Raw genomic sequence first — 20,637 nt, 5'->3', positions numbered from 1 at the left:
TGTCCCTGTGCCACGAATTCGTGATGAACTAATTCTTCAAAGTCAAAAAAAACTATCAGTATGGCTTTGACATTTGATCTGATCTGACGAGCTTTTTTTGCCTTGGAGAACCTTCCCTGACACATTGTGAAAATTGATCCTTGGTCTCAACATCATTACCGTAGACCCACGTCTTATCACCAGTTATGATTCTCTTAAGAAACATCTCGTTCTCATTTGCACAGTACAAAAGGTCTTCACAGATTGTGAGGCGAAAGTTTTTCTGGTCTTGACTCACGAGCTTTGGGACGAACTTGGCGGCAACGTAGTGCATTCCAAGATGCTGTGACAGGATTTCGTGACATACTCCAACTGAAATGTTACATTCTTGAGCAGTCTCTCGACTGGTACGCACAATTTCGTTGACATTCCTGATATGAGCGTTATCGCGTTATCGGTAGACGTCTAAGGGCGTCCTGAACGAGAGTCATCTTTAACTGCCGTCCTGCCATTTTTAAACTGTGTGAACCATTCGTAACAACGATTAGCCCCTACGGCTTAAGCACTCATCACTGCAGGCTTCCTGCACCGTTCAGTGTATCTCTGTAAAGGTTCTCTCGAGTTTAACGCAAAATTTAATGCAGACGCATTGCTCCTCCAACTCTACTATCTCGAAATTCGCTGGAATGAACAGTAACTAATGGACATACAACAATGAAATTTCCGGCAGTTACACACACAGGTGTGTGCAGGGATGCCAACCGCATTTCGCTCCAACACACTATTGGCACGAAGTTGCGAATATTCCGGAATTTTTTCAACAGACCTCGTATATGCTGCCAGCTATTCGATCTTTTCACCCAGCAAAGGAGATACCTACCACTAAAGTGTATTGCTGACCATTTTTCCCATTATATTGACAATCGAAATACTAAAAAAGTCGCTTATCTGTTTCTGTAAAAGACGAAATCAGTCATCCACTTGTACATTTGTGACGAGCGTAAAGGGAACTCCAAGTAATTCAGTGCTCAACTACCGCTTCTTTATTGTCTGCACGTCACAGATGTTAAAGTTCTAACTGATTTAAACAGCTTTTTGTATTGCTGCACAAACTGGTGATTGTCCTACTCCTTATCAGTCATTCAGTACCTCTCATAAAGCTAACACGAAAGCATCTTTATAGAGTCAATAAGCGCAGCAGGAAGGCTAGGAGGGTTTTATGCTTGGCAGAGCGGATGAGCAGTCATAATCTCCCAACTTAAAAAAACTATGGACGCCATTCAACTCGAGTGGTACTGACGTGGAAGAATCGTGGGCTAAGTTTAAATTTTTCGTGCATCGCACTGTGGATAAGCATGCGAGGAGTAAGTTGATTAAATACGGGAAAACCAACCCTGGTTCGATAATAACAATGGGAAAATGATGAAGGGACTACGATTGTTGCAAACGCGATTCAGAAAAGGGCGCAGAAATGCCCAACGGGCAAAATTTAGTTGAAGTATATGCACCTACAAGGGGAGCTATGAGCGACGCATACAACTTCCACCTTCCACGTCGGCAAGAGATCTCTGTGAGAATCCTAGAAAATTCTATTCAGTCACTCGTCGACAAATCAGTCCGCCCGACGCCTAAACTGTCAAAATGGATGACATTTCAAATTTGTGTGAACTCCTAAGGGACCAAACTGATGACATAAAAATAAGCATCCCCGGTGTTGAGAAGCTACCTTTTTTTTTCTTCTACAAATTGCAAACGAGTAAAGGGCTAAGTGCTGATGTAATCGTAATTGTGTTTTACAGAAAGTGCTCTGCAGCATTTACCACATTCTTATCTCGTATTTAATGTGAATTCCTCGTACAACGAACAGCAAGGCAAAGAACGAAACATTTCTTCGTACCTCATCAGTAGGAAATCTTTTACCAGTATTGATGATTTTGTCTAAAGAAGTTACGAATTTCGTGTCGCGGACAAAAAAGCTGATGTAATTAATATTCAATAAATTTTCGCCTTGACATTTATGAGTTCGATATTATATCAATAAATTCAGATCATTTATACACAAATACTTATTCGTAATTAGAAGACCATTCATATCTGCTCGGTAGTAATATTACTCCTTAGCTATTGATTGTGATGTGGTACTTATCTAAAAGGTGTGTTTCAGCATAATTTATTTTTCATTTTTTTAAACAATTTTACCCCGTATTACTTCCTTTCTCATATTTTTCGTACAACCAAAAGCTGCACAAGACTTCATCATTTTAACGAAAGTTTTGGACTGACAATACAACAGCAAAAATTGGCGTTTACTCCGTAAGTAGAGACAGGAAAATATCGTTTTATTTTATGGCTAAATTCGATGTCATTATTTGCCAGTTTCGATGTTATTTATTGCCGACTTCGGTGTTACTTTTTATTCCTTTTCCATATTATTTTTTTTCAATTTTGATGTTTTTATCCAGTTTCTGTGTTACTTTTTTCCAGATTCAGTGTTACTTTTTTGACAGATTCAGTGTTCCTTTTTTACAGTTTCGATGTTACCATTTTTGCCAGATTCGCTCTTACTTTTTTAGTAGATTCAATGTTTCTTTTGGCAAATTCGTTGTAGTTTTTTTGCCAAATTCGGTACTTATCTGTCAGTTTAGGTGTTTTTTCAACATTTTTTTTTTTGCTGTTTCGTTTTGTGTATTGCCAAATTCGGCATTTTTCGCCAATTTCGATGTCATTTTTTGCTAGTTTTGGTGGTTTTTTTGCCAGTTCGGTGCTGTTTCGACGTCATTTTAAGATTACACACGAATCTCAGTCTTGGGGAAAAAAGAAAGCGCAATGCAATTTCAGCATAGTTTCCGGGCGAATAACATATTCGTTGAGGATACGGCATTGACGCTAGATATTTAGCACTTGGTGCAGCGATTTTACTACGGCATAAATTTCAGCCGTTATCAAGATCAGCTGGAGACTAATGCTTGGTTTCAAGTTAAATTCATTAATTCCTTGAAGACGTGTCGTTATTTCAAACAATGGGTCAGATCTCAAACAGCCAGCTCTACTCCGGATGGAAAGTACAGAAATGTAATTATTTCCTCGCGTTACTGATGTACTACTGTCCGTTTCAAGGTTAATAATTTTGTTGTAAGGTTGAAAACTGAATAACTGTTCGCTGATGTAATACACAGGATAGGGTAAGATTAGTATAAGCTGCATAAAACGTCATCCAATGGCCTGAAATGGGTAAGTAACAGAATTAAATATGCATTACTGTTTTTCTGCTAGGTGCAAAAGTACGTTTGTACAATACCATTCACTTAAAAATGATAGTTCGTTTTTTGAAATTCACTGACGTTTGGGTGCTTCACAGCTGAAGTTCACACTACAAAAATTTACAAAATTATGGAATTCTAAATGGAAAATACATTAACTAGTGAGTTATAATCGCTGATTTCTGATGCAAATTAGAATTGTAGTGTCCCTAATGAAGAGTAACTTTTCTTGTTGTCTACGCATTTCACAAACAGTTGACGTATATTTACATATAATGCTTTTTTATTAATTTCAAAATATTTTGTCACACAAATTTACAACAGGAGAAATTAAGTAAAGTAAAATATTAATTTTCATTTGTCGTATTTCATGGAGAAAACAACTCGTACATTTGCAAATAAGAAATATTATCACCTTCAATGTCTTCTCGTTACACCTAAAAGTTTGTCCACTTAATCTTTCTCTCTAAAACAGCGCTTTATATTACATATTTCAACCATTAATTATTTTATTGATTCCTCTCAGGCAGCCTAAAATTATACACATGCGCAGTTCACCAACACTCATTGTTGGATACTGTAAATTGTAAAGGCACGTGAATGCACTTTCTACCCTATTAGCAGTTGATACAGCCTTCCAAGACCGTTTAAGTTATTTACTGTACAATTACATCTCAAGACATCTACTTCCATTAATTTTAGGCCTGACAATCCAGAATTAAGAAAAAAGACTTTGGCACATGTAAATTTGGAATTCTATGGCTGAGTTCCATTGTTACTTAAATGCAAACAATAAGGAAGAGCGAACTTACTTCATGAATTACATACTTAATTGAGAAATGACTTATAATTAGTGTTACACATGTACATCGAACACAAAACATTATTTATGGCACTGCGCATTAGAAAATTCGTTGTCTAGAAGATGAAGAATTCGATATTTCAGTTCCTTGAAGCACTAAAACTCAGCGGTTGGTGCTGTATAACTAAAACTAAGCTAATACTCGTTCAATTTTTATTTCGTCCATTCATAAAAAGGAGCAAACGTTACACATTCTTCATGGAGAATAGTTTCTGTAGTGACACAAGAGATTCAAACGTAACTTCACATCAGCGCTGGACGTTAACACAGTAGCAAAGTCTTGCCTGCGTTTTTGTGTTCAATGAGAACATCACTGAGCAAAGCTGTTAAAGTGGACTTTTTTCGGGAAGACTTTTCTTTTTTAAGGATTTTTGTAGCGTTAGTAGACTTTCCTATAATTTTTGCTGTAAAAGGATATAAAAATAGGTTATTTACTTTTGTTTTCATATAAAGGTGTTAACAAGGCATCATTAATGGTACTGGAGTCGTCATTAGTTTTTAAATTGGCGCAAACACGTATCAATAAATTATAGTTTCTGTCTGTTCGCATTATGCTAACGAGGCATGCGTTTACAGCGATTGGGATCTGATAAGCCATATATAGATAATAATGGCCTCTGCAGGTGACTTATGTAAAGTAACACAGTGACAATCTGCAGTGTTAACATTGTCGTTTACATTTGAAATGTGATCTTTTCGGCTCGACTGGTAGTAAGAAAAATTAAACTCCTGCAAACAGGTTGGAGTCTCTCGAAGCGTTGGATAGGTCCTATAGCCTATATTTAGAAAATCCCGAATACAGCTGACTATTGTGAAGGCTGGCATTAATTCTCCATTTGAAGAATAGGGAATGGAGCCTGCAGCTAAACTGAAAATCTCAAGGTTAGGTTAGGTTAGTGTTTAACGTCTCGTGGACAACGAGGTCATTAGAGACGGAGCGCAAGCTCGGGTTAGGGAAGGATTGGGAAGGAAATCGGCCGTGCCCTTTCAAAGGAACTATCCCGACATTTGCCTGAAACGATTTTAGGGAAATCACGGAAAACCTAAATCAGGATGGCTGGAGACGGGACTGAACCATCGTCCTCCCGAATTGGAGTCCAGTGTGCTACCACTGCGCCACCTCGCTAGGTGAAAATCTCAAGGGTGAGTAGGGGAATGGCCTCATTGCAATAGCAACTTCACTTATTTGCTGCACCTTCAGACCTGTCCGCTTTTGTCTTTTCCAGCGTTATTATTTACTCGCCAGAAGAGTGGAGAAGAAGGTGCATGTTATATTACTGATGAACATAATACGGAAACATTGGTTAATTGGAATCAAGGTGACGTGCCATCTTTCCCACGAAGGCCGTTCGTAATAAATTTCCTGCTATCACAGAGATTCACCACAGTATCAGCAGTTAATATTGTTAAAAGCACTGGAGAACCTAAAGAAATAATTTCATGTGGCTCAACGGCCTGATGCAAATTTTTCAATTGGACACCATTTCAGCGACTTGTGTGTTCACAGTAGCCCTTCCGGGGAAAGAGGACCTACGGTGTAACGTCGAATACGAGCCATGTGTCTTTCCTGGCGAATCCTCACATCATTGAGATGTAAAAGCTGGGCATACGCTGCACGACTAGATCACCAGGCCCGACGGGGGAAAATATAGAGATGGTGTAAGGAATCAGAATTATTACTAAAATCTTAACTGAGGGCGCTATCTGGATAGAAATCTTCGTGAAAAGCGGCGAAGAGAATGGAGCGATCGCAACACAGACTCCAGAAGGTCAAGTGTGCTTACAGCTGCGATAAAGCCACACTGCTTGGCTACAGTAACCGTTATCAAACCATCATAGAACAATTGACACCAGGCGTAGAAAATTACTAATGCCTGGCAAAATATTAAGATCCTCAAGGCTGTATTTAAAATGCTTGGATGTTCGTCTTATCGTTGTGTTGTAGAAGTATGTATGGTAACGTAATTAGTCCTGCATGCAATAGCATGTTCGTTTCCCCTCAGACAACACGATATCAGGGCTCATCAAGTACTGTTTGTGATAGCGGCGTAAACTGATTGATTAAGTCGGCACCATAGGAAAAGAAGACGTAAATTATAAGAAGGAATGGAACCTGGATTTCATCGATCTATCCAGCCTTCTGTTCGTCGGCCTTTGCAGACTGATCTGCTTACTGTAACACACCGTGAGAAAAATTTTAACGCTTGTGAAGGGCTCGCCTTTTGTGTAACCAGCGATACTGCACTTACTTTATGAGTTATCAAGCAATAAATTGTGATCATTTGCAGTTGCGGTATTGTCGGTTCGCTTGTTCCTAGTACCATTAATGTGCTTAAATTAGCCTTTGGCTCTCGATACGACTACATAGCTCTCAAAGCAGAATGTACTGTACGCAACGTTGGGCAGGCTCGTAGTTAGCTGTCGTGTGTTTGCCGGCGCTTCCCAGGCCGGTCGCTACCGTTCCCTACACGAAGACGATGTCCTCTATGGAGTGGCCAGCACTGATGTTAGCCCGGAGTCATCCGAGGAAGGGCGGCAGCGTGACGTAGGTCTGCTCCGTCTTGACGGAGACGCCGTCCTTGCGGCCGGCGGGCCCCCCGTTGCCGCCGCCGTTGCCGTTGGCGGGGGCGGCGGTGAGGATGTAGCCCGCGTCGGCGGCGCGCTTCTCGTGGGCCAGCAGCTCCTCCTGGTACTTCTGCGGGCTCATGTCCTCCACGTCGATGTAGTCGATGCCCTTGGCGCCGTCGATGGTCATGTGGTGGTGCGGCGCGGCCACCATGGTCTGGTACTCGCGCATCGGGCTGCCGCCGTCGGCGTACTCGTGGTGCTGCGGCTGCTGGTGGCGCAGCCCGCCGGGCGAGCCGCCGCCGTACTCGTGGTGCGCGCGCAGCGGCGACGCGCCGCCCCCGCCGCCCACGTAGTCGCCGTGCTGCCGCAGCCCGCCGCCCGGGGAGCCCGCGCCTGCCGACACCAAGAGGTCAACTGCGGTCGACACAAAGCTGAATAAGAATGCTCGTTCAACTTGTGCAAGTCCTTCGTTCTCGTAGACGTAGGACACTGGACGATGATATAAAGTAAAGAAAACGAAACACCAGAGTCGTATCATCAAAGAAATTAATTTCAAATGACTAGTTTCGGCGCAACACTTACGCCACTTTCAGGTCCACCATAAACGGAAAGAGTACTTTCATTCTTTGACCCATGTATCGTACAACCCATATAACGCTAGTTGTGGTGGACTGCTGTCGTACATCTGGAGTAAATCCAGAATGAGATTTTCACGCTGCAGCGGAGTGTGCGCTGATATGAAACTTCCTGGCAAATTAAAACTGTGTGCCCGACCGAGACTCGAACTCGGGACCTTTGCCTTTCGCGGGCAAGTGCTCTGGCAGAAGAGATACTGGCAGAAGTAAAGCTGTGAGGACCGGGCGTGAGTCGTGCTTCGGTAGCTCAGATGGTAGAGCACTTGCCCGCGAAAGGCAAAGGTCCCGAGTTCGAGTCTCGGTCGGGCACACAGTTTTAATCTGCCAGGAAGTTTCATCTGGAGTAAATGCTCAACAACGTTTTGTCAACCTGTGACCACATGGACATATAGTCTGGGAGACGAGTCTTTGGTATTGACAGCTCGGTAGCGTCTTTCGTTGCCTAGCGACCGCAGGCAGGCAGCCAATGACGGCCTGACTTTGAGCGGGTAGCAAGGGCCACGTTGCCGCTCTGAAACCCGGTCGCGCGCGCTTATGAAACTTACCAGTGTCTCGCGTGCAGGCGGTGCGGTCGTTCGTCGTTTGTCTGAAGTTGAATTCGCAGTTTATTTCGTTTTTGTTGTTTTTAGTGTTTCTTTGTTTATGTTTCGTTGTAAACAATGTCTAGTGCGGCGGGTAGTACCAGCCCAACACAAGAAGTGAAACGGAGGAAGAAAAGTGTGCTACACACCCAGGCCCGTGAATTCGTGTGCTCTGTGAGGGATTACTTTGAGAAAGAAAAGGACAAAGGTGGGCCCTTAATTCCTGTTGTTCAGGTTGTGAAGAGAACTGCAGCAGCATTGAAAATAAGTAAGAACACTGTTGTAAAGATAGTGAAAGAACAGTATAGTGTAGATTGTGACGAGAGTGGCACAACAAAGCTGCACACACCAGGAAAGAAGCGACCGAGAAATAAGCAGGTGACAGCTTTGGACGATTTTCGGAAAGACGCTATTCGTCGTCATATACACTCCTGGAAATTGAAATAAGAACACCGTGAATTCATTGTCCCAGGAAGGGGAAACTTTATTGACACATTCCTGGGGTCAGATACATCACATGATCACACTGACAGAACCACAGGCACATAGATACAGGCAACAGAGCATGCACAATGTCGGCACTAGTACAGTGTATATCCACCTTTCGCAGCAATGCAGGCTGCTATTCTCCCATGGAGACGATCGTAGAGATGCTGGATGTAGTCCTGTGGAACGGCTTGCCATGCCATTTCCACCTGGCGCCTCAGTTGGACCAGCGTTCGTGCTGGACGTGCAGACCGCGTGAGACGACGCTTCATCCAGTCCCAAACATGCTCAATGGGGGACAGATCCGGAGATCTTGCTGGCCAGGGTAGTTGACTTACACCTTCTAGAGCACGTTGGGTGGCACGGGATACATGCGGACGTGCATTGTCCTGTTGGAACAGCAAGTTCCCTTGCCGGTCTAGGAATGGTAGAACGATGGGTTCGATGACGGTTTGGATGTACCGTGCACTATTCAGTGTCCCCTCGACGATCACCAGTGGTGTACGGCCAGTGTAGGAGATCGCTCCCCACACCATGATGCCGGGTGTTGGCCCTGTGTGCCTCGGTCGTATGCAGTCCTGATTGTGGCGCTCACCTGCACGGCGCCAAACACGCATACGACCATCATTGGCACCAAGGCAGAAGCGGCTCTCATCGCTGAAGACAGACACGTCTCCATTCGTCCCTCCATTCACGCCTGTCGCGACACCACTGGAGGCGGGCTGCACGATGTTGGGGCGTGAGCGGAAGACGGCCTAACGGTGTGCGGGACCTTAGCCCAGCTTCATGGAGACGGTTGCGAATGGTCCTCGCCGATACCCCAGGAGCAACAGTGTCCCTAATTTGCTGGGAAGTGGCGGTGCGGTCCCCTACGGCACTGCGTAGGATCCTACGGTCTTGGCGTGCATCCATGCGTCGCTGCGGTCCGGTCCCAGGTCGACGGGCACGTGCACCTTCCGCCGACCACTGGCGACAACATCGATGTACTGTGGAGACCTCACGCCCCACGTGTTGAGCAATTCGGCGGTACGTCCACCCGGCCTCCCGCATGCCCACTATGCGCCCTCGCTCAAAGTCCGTCAACTGCACATACGGTTCACGTCCACGCTGTCGCGGCATACTACCAGTGTTAAAGACTGCGATGGAGCTCCGTATGCCACGGCAAACTGGCTGACACTGACGGCGGCGGTGCACAAATGTTGCGCAGCTAGCGCCATTCGACGGCCAACACCGCGGTTCCTGGTGTGTCCGCTGTGCCGTGCGTGTGATCATTGCTTGTACAGCCCTCTCACAGTGTCCGGAGCAAATATGGTGGGTCTGACACACCGGTGTCAATGTGTTCTTTTTTCCATTTCCAGGAGTGTATACAGCTATTATAAGAGAAGGGAACATCCCACTCTATCTAAATTACTGGTGTCGCTTCAGAAAGACGATCTTTTTAAAGGAAGCAAATTTTCATTGCGTACAGTGTTGAAAGACATAGGCTTCAGCTATTCACTGTTTAACGGACGCAAAATATTAATGGAAAGGACAGATGTAGTTGCATGGCGGTGCAGATTTCTGCGCAGGATCATGGGTGTGGAATTCGAAAGTATAGTGTGGTTAGATGAAACTTGGGTCAATGCCAGCCATTCTTTACGTAGAGGGTGGAATGATGGAACGCCCGAGGGGACAATGGCAGTGCCTGTTGGCAAAGGAGGGCGTATTATTGTCTTACATGCAGGAACATCGAAAGGTTTTGTGCCAAACTTCTTGAAAATGTTTCGGTCAAAAAAGACGGGAGATTACCACGAAGAAATGAACAGTGTAGTATTTCAAGAATGGTTCGAGACATCGCTTATGACGAATCTGACAAGTCCATCAGTGATTATTATGGACAATGCGCCTTATCATTCCGTTGTTCACGATAAGGCACCAACCTTGGCAACAAAAAAAGACGATATCATTCAGTGGTTGAAACGGCGAAAAGTAGATTTCAGTGAAGATTTAAGGAAGGCGGAACTGCTCGAAATTTTGGCACAAAAGAAACCTCAATTTCCAACATATGTAATTGACGAGATTGCTAAAAGGCACGGGCATGAAATAGTTCGGCTTCCTCCATACCACTGTAACTTCAATGCAATTGAAGGAGTGTGGGCGCAGATAAAAAATTACATTGCAGCAAACAATAAAAAATTCACGATCTCTGAAGTGGAAACTCTCCTTCCAGCAGCTATCAATAAAGTGACAAGCGAGACGTGGGCTAAAATTGTAAACAGCACTGTAAGTGCCATCAGAGAGGCGGCCAAAACCGAAGGGGTTGTGGAAGAATGCATCGAAAAATTTAATTATACATCTGGGAGAGAGCAGTGATAGTTCGAGTAGTGCTGAGGAAGACAATGTCAAATCAGATTCTGACAGTGATGTGAGTGGTGTTTTTCCATTACAGTAACTAAAACGTGTTCAGGAATGTAAGGAGGGAGTTTGCTATCGATCTACAACCAGATCATCATATTGTGAGTACTTTCTTCAGGTTATAACTCTTAATACACTGACCAATTATTCTGTAGCTTGTAGTAGAACAAATTAGTAATGCTAATACTTAACAATGGAAACCAAAACTGCTAATGTTCAACAACTTGCGAAAATAGTTTTCATTTCAGTTGTGAAGTTTAACAAATAACTTTATTATGTTTCAGCATCTTAGATACTTATACTAAATAGCTCTTATCAGTTTTCGAGTTAATATATTTCAAGCATCAACTTTAAATAAATTCACGCGTACCAATACGACTTGTATTTTGTCTCGCTTTTATTTCTGTTGCTAGAGAATGCGTGTAGCAGACAGGGCGCCGCGTGCTGTGAGCCACGTTCGGCAACAGCGCCGTCTGCCCGCCGGAACTGTCAGTACCAATCACTCGTCTCACGGACTATAATGTGCTTAATGGTTCAAATGGCTCTGAGCACTATGGGACTTAACTTCTAAGGTCATCAGTCTCCTACAACTTAGAACTACTTAAACCTAACTAACCTAAGGATATCACACACATCCATGCCCGAGGCAGGATTCGAACCTGCGACCGTAGCGGTCGCGCGGTTCCAGACTATAGTGCCTAGAACCGCTCGGCCACCTCGGCCGGCCTATAATGTGCTTATTAGAATTATATATTAATACCTTCAGCTGCTGACGGGCGTTGATATATATCAACGGGGACAGGTGAAAATGTGTGCCCCGACCGGGACTCGAACCCAGGATCTCCTGCTTACAATGCCAGACGCTCTATCCATCGGAGCCATCGAGGGCACAGAGGACAGTGCGACTGCAGGGACTATCCCGCGCACGCCTCCCTCGAGGCCCACATTCTCACCATATATGTCCACACACTACATTCGTAGTGTCCCTACCCAACATACTCATTACTCGTGGAAGACATTCTTACCAATTCCCGTAAGAGTTCGGGTAATATGTGTGCATCCGCACAGAAGAGGAAGGTTATGGTATTGCCAGAAGTATATACTTATATGGATATGGCGTCTCTTCTTTCCGAAAGACGGGAATTGGTAAGAATGTCTTCCATGAGTAATGAGTATGTTGGGTGGGGACACTACGAATGTAGTGTGTGGACATATATGGTGAGAATGTGGGTCTCGCGGGAGGGGTGCGCGGGATAGTCCCTGTAGTCGAAACAACAGACACCATGTCCATACACGTATATAATGTGTTTATGGGCCAAGGAAGGAAAGTACTCTTTTGGTTTGTGGTGGTTCTGAAGATGGCGTACCGAGCTAGTACCGTGCTTGGACTCGGACAGTCTACGTCACAACTTGGGGAAATCTCGTACTCCGCTTGACCTTTAGATGTCTTGTGGTCTGACGACTTCCGTTGGTACTGTCCCCGTGACATGTCTTAGCATCGTCAGTGCAGTAATTGAAACACGGATTGCAATATCTTCTAGAGCAACTCATAAACAAATAAAAGATCGTTATTACGACTCAGTCAAATTTCGAGCTCTCGCTCATTTTACAATCTAATGATGCCTTTGGGACTATCTTCATAACTTGCTGCTGTACTGTGTGAAGTAGCAATTGTTGTCTGGCATGTTACTGTGCTGTAGCTCTCTTTTTCGTACTATTTAATTTCCTTGCGGTAATTGTTACAGTTAGGATGTTTATAAAACTTGTCGATACACAAGATGATTTCAGTTTAGATTATCAACAAAATTTAAGCAGTCTTTATCTCCATGCGTGACTTCTGCTTTCTCTGAAGTATAAAGCTGAGTATGAGGTGCCCCTGCACTTCAGGAGACAGGCATGGCTTGTTCACGAACCCCCCCCCCCCCCCCCCCCCAGCACACGGCTCGTCACTCGTGGCGGTCTGTGTGGGGGCAGGGTTCGCTTCCTCCGCTCCGCGTAATCCCCTCTAGCTTAAGGCCAACTTACAGTGAACACGTTGTAATTTAGTCTTGTGATGGCAATTACAGTCAGTTTAATATGATTTACACATTCATCAGTAATTTAATTTGTAAATAATTTCCTTCCTTGTTTCATCTGAACATTTTACATCTTGTTTTCAGTCTCGTAAGCTTTTTACTCATTATTCACAGGGATCGATTCCCATCTACAATCATCCACTTCCTATATAGTCACAGTATCTAATAGCCAAATAAATTATTATTCTGGGTTCACAATCAAGCAATATTTTTTGAAGGACAACATATTTCAAAAACACTGTTCAAAAACTCACCATAAATGTTTATACTTCCATACGTACTGTATAAGAAGTATTGCAAATGTTTTTAGATAAAACACGAATTTTTACAGTGGTAATTTTTAATGCTATGTTCTAAAACAAAAGAAAGCACTCAACAGGAAGACATTATCCTAATGGGACAGAAATCCGTATATGTGATGTACATGCACAGACGATCAAATGATTACAGTTTCAAAAAAATTGGATGATTTATTCAAGAGAAAGGGCTTCATGTATTGAGCAAGTCAGTAACACGTTGGTCCACCTCTGGCCATTATGCAAGCAATTATTTGGCTTGGCACTGATTGGTAGAGTTGTTGGATGTCAGCCTGAGGAATATCTTCCCAAATTGTGTCCAATTGGCGCGTTAGATCGTCAAAATCCCAAGATGCTTGGAGGGTCCTGCCCATAGTGCTCTAAGCGTTCTCAACTGGGGAGAGGTCTGGCGTCCTTGCTGGCCAAGGTAAGGTTTGACAAGCACGAAGAGACACAGTAGAAACTCTCGACTTTGACAGCGGTGGGATATAAACTTGATTGTCGCCCATGATATGGCCCAAGAACCAAGAGCGATGGTCTAGGGTGCATTTCATTTCATAGCAAGACTCCCTTGGTTGTCTTGTCAGCCGCTGCACCATTACAGCACAGCGGTACGTGGACATTCTACTCCCCGGTTTGTTTCCCTTCAAGTCAAGCGATCCTGGGCTTACATTTCAACAAGATAATGTCCACACGCACATGGCGAGAGTTTCTGCTGCTTCTCTTCGTGCTTGCCAAACGCTACCTTGGCCCTTGGCCAGCAAGGTCGCCAGATCTCTCCCCAATTGAGAACATTTGGAGCATTATGGACAGTGTCCTCCAACCATCTCGGGATTTTGACTATCTAATGTGCCAATTGGATAGACTTCGGGACGATATTCCTTAGGATGACATCCAACAACTCTGTCAATCAATGCCAAACTGAGAAACTGCTTGCATAAGGGCCATAGTTAGACCAACACATTATTGACTTGCTCAATTTGTGAAGCTCTTTCTCTTGAATAAATCACCCAATTTTCCTTGAATTTTAGTAATTCGTTTGTCTTCACATGCACCCCACATCTATCGATTTCCGTCCCATTCTGATCATTCTTTTCTATATATATGGTGTCTCTCCTAAGAGTCGTCAGGCGCATTTTATCTGGTGTTTCGGCAGATATTTGCAATGTGTAGTTGGAGTCAGCCAAAATAAAAACTGCTTGTCACATCTTTGATGCGACGCACAGCGCCGACAGAGTGTATCGGTTTGTTTTCCATTACAAACAAAATTGTTTTTAAAGCTCATCCGTTAGACCGGTGCCAAACTAGTCTAGTACGGTATTTGTTTCATCGATATATATTTACAGGTACAACAAAACACGAAGAATAATCAGTGCTGCAGCAGCGATAGCACCGCTCTGGCACGCTTCCGCGATGCAGCTGCGCTGCTCAGTCGCTGCTGGTGAGCTGTTTATTCTTCGTGCACTGTCCCTGTTAATACATATAAATAAAACAAACCTGCCAATGGACTAACTTAGGATCACCCTATCGACTTGGCACGTAAGATTCTGCTTTAAAAATCACTTTTTTGTGACGGGAAATAAACGGACGCTTTCCGCCGGCACTAGGTGTCGAATGAAAGACGCCACATGCAGTATTTGTTTGCGATGACTCCAACTACTCATTGCAAAAACGAAATTTCAGATATGTGACGAAACGTAAGAGAAAATGCGTCTGACGACTCTTATGGTGAACACCCGGTATGTGCGCACACATAGTGTCCCAGGAGGAATCGTCAGAGTTCAGGGATATGAGAGGAACGATTATTCGACGCAAAAATGTCTAGTAAACATGGGCCTTAAAATGCTTACCTTAAGAACTATGACCATTTCTTCATCTTAGACTCTGCGAAACAAATCTCTCTTACTATATGCTCTTTGTTTTCCATTATTTTAGGAGGAAATAGTAGGGACCAAAACAAGAAAAAATTATGTAGTAAGCGTGGATTCTGAAGTGCGTACCTTAAGAACTATGAGCACTTGTCCATATTTGCTACTGTGAAACATATCTCTTCTAGTGAACAATTGCACATAGCTCTTAAGCTATACACTTCACAGTCCAAGTTTACTAGGTAGTATTTCTTGTTTTGGTCCATACTACTTCCTCCCAAAATAATGGAAAGCAAAGAGCGTGCAATAGGAGAGATTTGTTGCACAATATCTAAGATGAAGAAGTACTCACAGCTCTTAAGGTACGCATTTTTGAGCCCATATTTACTAGGTTTTTCTGCTTCGAATGATCGTTCCTGTCATATCCGTTAATATTGGCCATTGCTCCTGGAACGCCATATAGTATAGTGCCTTCGAAGATCTGAAAATATACGAGCCCTTTTCAATACGAAACATATGAGTACATTTAACAGTCATTAGCAGCTGAATGCGTGTATAAAACTTGTATCTGTGCCGTCCCTCTGCCAGGCACTTAAATGTGATTTGCTGAGTATCCATGTAGATGTAGATGTCCGTAGTTCGATTCTAGCTATTAGTATTTGTTCTAACTCTTATTTAAATTTTTTGTTTATTATATTATGGAAACTTTAACCCTAGATTACTAAACCGTAGTAAAACTTACGATTACAGTAGAGTATAAAACATGACATTTTGTACTTAATTTTGTATGCAATATATTTTATTAAAACTAAGATTTTTATTTTGAATTACTAATCACGTGATATACGCAATATATTTTACTGAAACTAAGATTTTTATTTTGAATTGCTAATTACGTGATAATATGAATATACAGAATAAATTAAAATTTGGTACAAAAATGTGAAACGTCAAGCACAAAGTAAAATATTTCTTTTATTTCTAAATATCGAACCGTATTATTGATGTATATAACTGCTTTATTTCATATATATGTTTCAAATATTAATTTATTTTCATGCCATGAATAACTAAGAATAAAAAGATGTTATTTCATTAAAAAGTATGATTTAATATATGTTAATCAACATTTGTATTTCAGTGCTTAGAGCGCGTAAAGTTGGTGTTTCTGGACTCATGCTAGTAGCTGTGCCTGTTTGATCAGTGACGTGCAGTGAGGAGATGTGCACATTTGAGACGGCGGCTTTGTATTCCGTAGGGAGGAGGTGAGGTGTTTCTGAACGATATGGCAACTGGGATCTGTTAGTGATTTGTTTTCTAAATGGCAGTACAGAACTTAATGATCCGTTCACCATAAGAATAAACCTGATGTAAACAAACACAAACGCGATGATTGGTCAGAAGCCGTATCACACGTACACTGGTGTTCTTACTCTCTTGGAAGTAGGTCCTACTTCTATATTACATATCATATTACCAAGTTACATTAAATGAAACTTCAAGATATTCAAATGTATTACAGCCATCAACGTTTTTCTTAATCACACTTTAGCTGCGTAGTTTTTATTTCAAAAATCGTGTACAGTAACAGCCTATGCAGCATTGTGCTCTGCTTATCGTGCTGATAATGCGCAGTATGAAAATGGCTGAGGCTGCTTTCTGTTCCGTAGTGAAACACGCGCGTGGAACACGGTTAAAAAGTGCCGAGAAATAGGCTGTTCTTAATGTTTTTTATCAATTTACGAAGATAATCGGCTTTGAAGTTTTCTCAGTGTTGTACATACTGCAGTTGATAAACGAACTCAAACCGGAAGTAGTCGGTAGCGTAATAGAATGGGGACCAAATGCAGTTGATTGCTGTGGTTCAAAACTCCACCGTGTAATTTTTTTTCTCGTTCAGTTTGAAATACCTACATCTCGTAATTATAAAACTCATCATCATATGGTTCGAAACACCACCGTGTAATTTTTTATTCTCGTTCAGTTTGAAATACCTACATCTCGTAATTATAAAACTCATCATCATTTTTTTTTACGAATAATGCACGACTTCTTGTTTCTAATTAAATATTCGACGCGAAATTCCTGTCTCCATTTCCAATAAAAATTCTTAATTTTCGATGTTTTATGAAAGACTGTTCATAAAAGTTGTTGAAATTAAGAAAACATAACAGTTTAATTTTTAAAGCAAAAATGAAAAACCAAATCCCCTTTATTTGGACTATACCCATCGTTTATACCACAGAGGTAGATAGGTATCGTAGAAACATGAGAAACAATCATTTTCACAGCATCTAACACATCATACAAACGCTGCATTACAATATGAACCCAACAGAACTGATCCGGAGCCAGGCTGCGGGATTAGGACCGAGAAGTAACAAGACTGGAACTAACGCTCGTAGCTTTTTCACACATCACTGCCGAACGCTGGCGGGATATACACTCCTGGAAATTGAAATAAGAACACCGTGAATTCATTGTCCCAGGAAGGGGAAACTTTATTGACACATTCCTGGGGTCAGATACATCACATGATCACACTGACAGAACCACAGGCACATAGACACAGGCAACAGAGCATGCACAATGTCGGCACTAGTACAGTGTATATCCACCTTTCGCAGCAATGCAGGCTGCTATTCTCCCATGGAGACGATCGTAGAGATGCTGGGTGTAGTCCTGTGGAACTGCTTGCCATGCCATTTCCACCTGGCGCCTCAGTTGGACCAGCGTTCGTGCTGGACGTGCAGACTGCGTGAGACGACGCTTCATCCAGTCCCAAACATGCTCAATGGGGGACAGATCCGGAGATCTTGCTGGCCAGGGTAGTTGACTTACACCTTCTAGAGCACGTTGGGTGGCACGGGATACATGCGGACGTGCATTGTCCTGTTGGAACAGCAAGTTCCCTTGCCGGTCTAGGAATGGTAGAACGATGGGTTCGATGACGGTTTGGATGTACCGTGCACTATTCAGTGTCCCCTCGACGATCACCAGTGGTGCACGGCCAGTGTAGGAGATCGCTCCCCACACCATGATGCCGGGTGTTGGCTCTGTGTGCCTCGGTCGTATGCAGTCCTGATTGTGGCGCTCACCTGCACGGCGCCAAACACGCATACGACCATCATTGGCACCAAGGCAGAAGCGACTCTCATCGCTGAAGACGACACGTCTCCATTCGTCCCTCCATTCACGCCTGTCGCGACACCACTGGAGGCGGGCTGCACGATGTTGGGGCGTGAGCGGAAGACGGCCTAACGGTGTGCGGGACCGTAGCCCAGCTTCATGGAGACGGTTGCGAATGGTCCTCGCCGATACCCCAGGAGCAACAGTGTCCCTAATTTGCTGGGAAGTGGCGGTGCGGTGCCCTACGGCACTGCGTAGGATCCTACGGTCTTGGCGTGCATCTGTGCGTCGCTGCGGTCCGGTCCCAGGTCGACGGGCACGTGCACCTTCCGCCGACCACTGGCGACAACATTGATGTACTGTGGAGACCTCATGCCCCACGTGTTGAGCAATTCGGCGGTACGTCCACCCGGCCTCCCGCATGCCCACTATACGCCCTCGCTCAAAGTCCGTCAACTGCACATACGGTTCACGTCCACGCTGTCGCAGCATGCTACCAGTGTTAAAGACTGCGATGGAGCTCCGTATGCCATGGCAAACTGGCTGACACTGACGGCGGCGGTGCACAAATCCTGCGCAGCTAGCGCCATTCGACGGCCAACACCGTGGTTCCTGGTGTGTCCGCTGTGCCGTGCGTGTGATCATTGCTTGTACAGCCCTCTCGCAGTGTCCAGAGCAAGTATGGTGGGTCTGACACACCGGTGTCAATGTGTTCTTTTTTCCATTTCCAGGAGTGTAGAACGACTCGTCGTAAAAGAAGAGAAAATGCTGCGCCTGGTTGGCTTCGTAGATTCTGTTGTTATACGCTCATTAACAACATATCAAGTGACACTTCCAGAACTGAAATGTATTTCTCTGTTTTGGATAAGGAAGGAGCTAAGAGATTACCGACGACTGACTGTAAGTAATACCTTCAGTGGCTTCAATATTTAACTATACGGTGAAAGCCTTCAGTACTCTTACGTTACACACAGCTTATGCAGAAAAATGTGGTTAAGTCAGGAATTTTCATCATTCTTGTTTTTGATTACAATAGTACGTTAGCTAAAACCGATAACGTGTTACTGTTTTCGTCTAGTCGTCTAAGGAGCGTATTGCGGGAGATTTTCAGTGTATTATTCCATTCTGCTTAAAAATTAAATGACATTCGAAACTATATTGCTCCTCTGCTCGTCTCTTTTTACATGTGAACTGCACCTGGTCACGTCAGTGCAGGCTAGCTGTACCAGCTGAAAGCCAGTGCTGTCCAAGTTAATTGCGCCGGTAAAGCTGTTCCGTATTATCGCTAAGTCGATGTGCGAGTAAAGCAGAGCACAAAACGTACCCTTATTATCGTACTTGACAGTACTCGAGACAGTTTGGCTGCAGTTCCTCGTGAAACGGAAATCCAATGAGGTTCCAGCAAACGCGAAAGAATACGTAATGCAATGTTTACATCAGGTTTATTCTTATGGTGAACGGATTATAGTAAATGTTTTCCGGAAAACTACGGATAAACTATTAGCCTGGGTTCCGCTGTCCAAGAAGAAAATCATCATGCACGAATACAAAACATCATCTATGGTTGTACAGAAAATAGACGTCAGTGAGAGAGGTTAGTAGTTCTTCGCATCTGCCCTGCCACGTTTCAGATTTACGTTAACAATCGGCGCCTTTTTGGGACGGCCCGTTGTTCCTGCGACGTACGATAGACAGTTGGTAGAAGAGAGAGACAAGCTATTCTGCTCTTTCGTTATAGAATCAGTCGGTTTCCCGTCAGGTGCGGCCGGTGTTTTTTGCTCGGATGAATGTGTTCAGCTGTTTTTCAGAGCGATAGAACTGTGACTCCATTCTAACTACACCCAGTCTTCTCGCAGGTTTCCTAGGTAGTTGTTACCCAATCAGAGACGCATACAGACGCATCCTCTCACAAAAAACATGAAATTGTTTGAAATGAATTCAAACTTTAGTTTTAAGCTGCTTTTCCGCTGTGGAAAAAATTTGAGTTCATCATTATAATTGTGGTCTGTCTTTTAAATGGATATATCTCCCCGTTATGAAACATGGACCTTGCCCGCTGGGGCGTCTTGCTTGTCTCAACGATACCGATAGCCTTACTGTAGGTGCAGGTCATATCGGAAGGACATCGCCGGCCGTTGTGGCCGAGCGGCTCTAGGCGCTTCAGTCCGGAACCGCGCAGCTGCTACGGTCGCAGGTTCGAATCCTGCCTCGGGCATGAATGTGTGTGATGTCCTTAGGTTAGTTAAGTTTAAGTAGTTCCAAGTCTAGGGGACTGATGACCACAGATGCTAAGTCCCATAGTGCTCAGAGCCATTTGAACCATTTTTTTCGGAAGGATACCTGCAAAGAGGTCAGTTCAATATTTCATTCCTGAAGAGGGACAGGAGCATTTTCAACAATTCTAGGGGCAACAGTCTGGAAAATAATTGACTAGTCTGGCCTTGCAACATCAGACAACATGGCCTTGCTATATTACTACTGCGAACGGCTGAAAGCAAGAGGAA

The 20,637-nt window shown here is 43.7% G+C and overlaps 1 protein-coding gene across 1 annotated transcript in view; it reads right to left on the bottom strand.

Annotated features, from left to right (window-relative positions):
* Positions 1–3,504: 3,504 nt before the first annotated feature.
* LOC126456332 (homeobox protein aristaless) overlaps positions 3,505–20,637 on the bottom strand; it is a 116,705-nt gene continuing 99,572 nt past the window's right edge. The window contains 1 exon segment of the mRNA XM_050092082.1: positions 3,505–7,005. Coding sequence (XP_049948039.1) covers positions 6,620–7,005 — 386 coding nt within the window. The 3' untranslated portion in view covers positions 3,505–6,619.

This window comes from Schistocerca serialis, chromosome 2, assembly GCF_023864345.2.
Source record: "Schistocerca serialis cubense isolate TAMUIC-IGC-003099 chromosome 2, iqSchSeri2.2, whole genome shotgun sequence".
Lineage (NCBI taxonomy): Eukaryota > Metazoa > Arthropoda > Insecta > Orthoptera > Acrididae > Schistocerca > Schistocerca serialis.
Note: the sequence above shows the minus strand (reverse complement) of the source record. Positions and strands in the feature narration are given on the sequence as shown.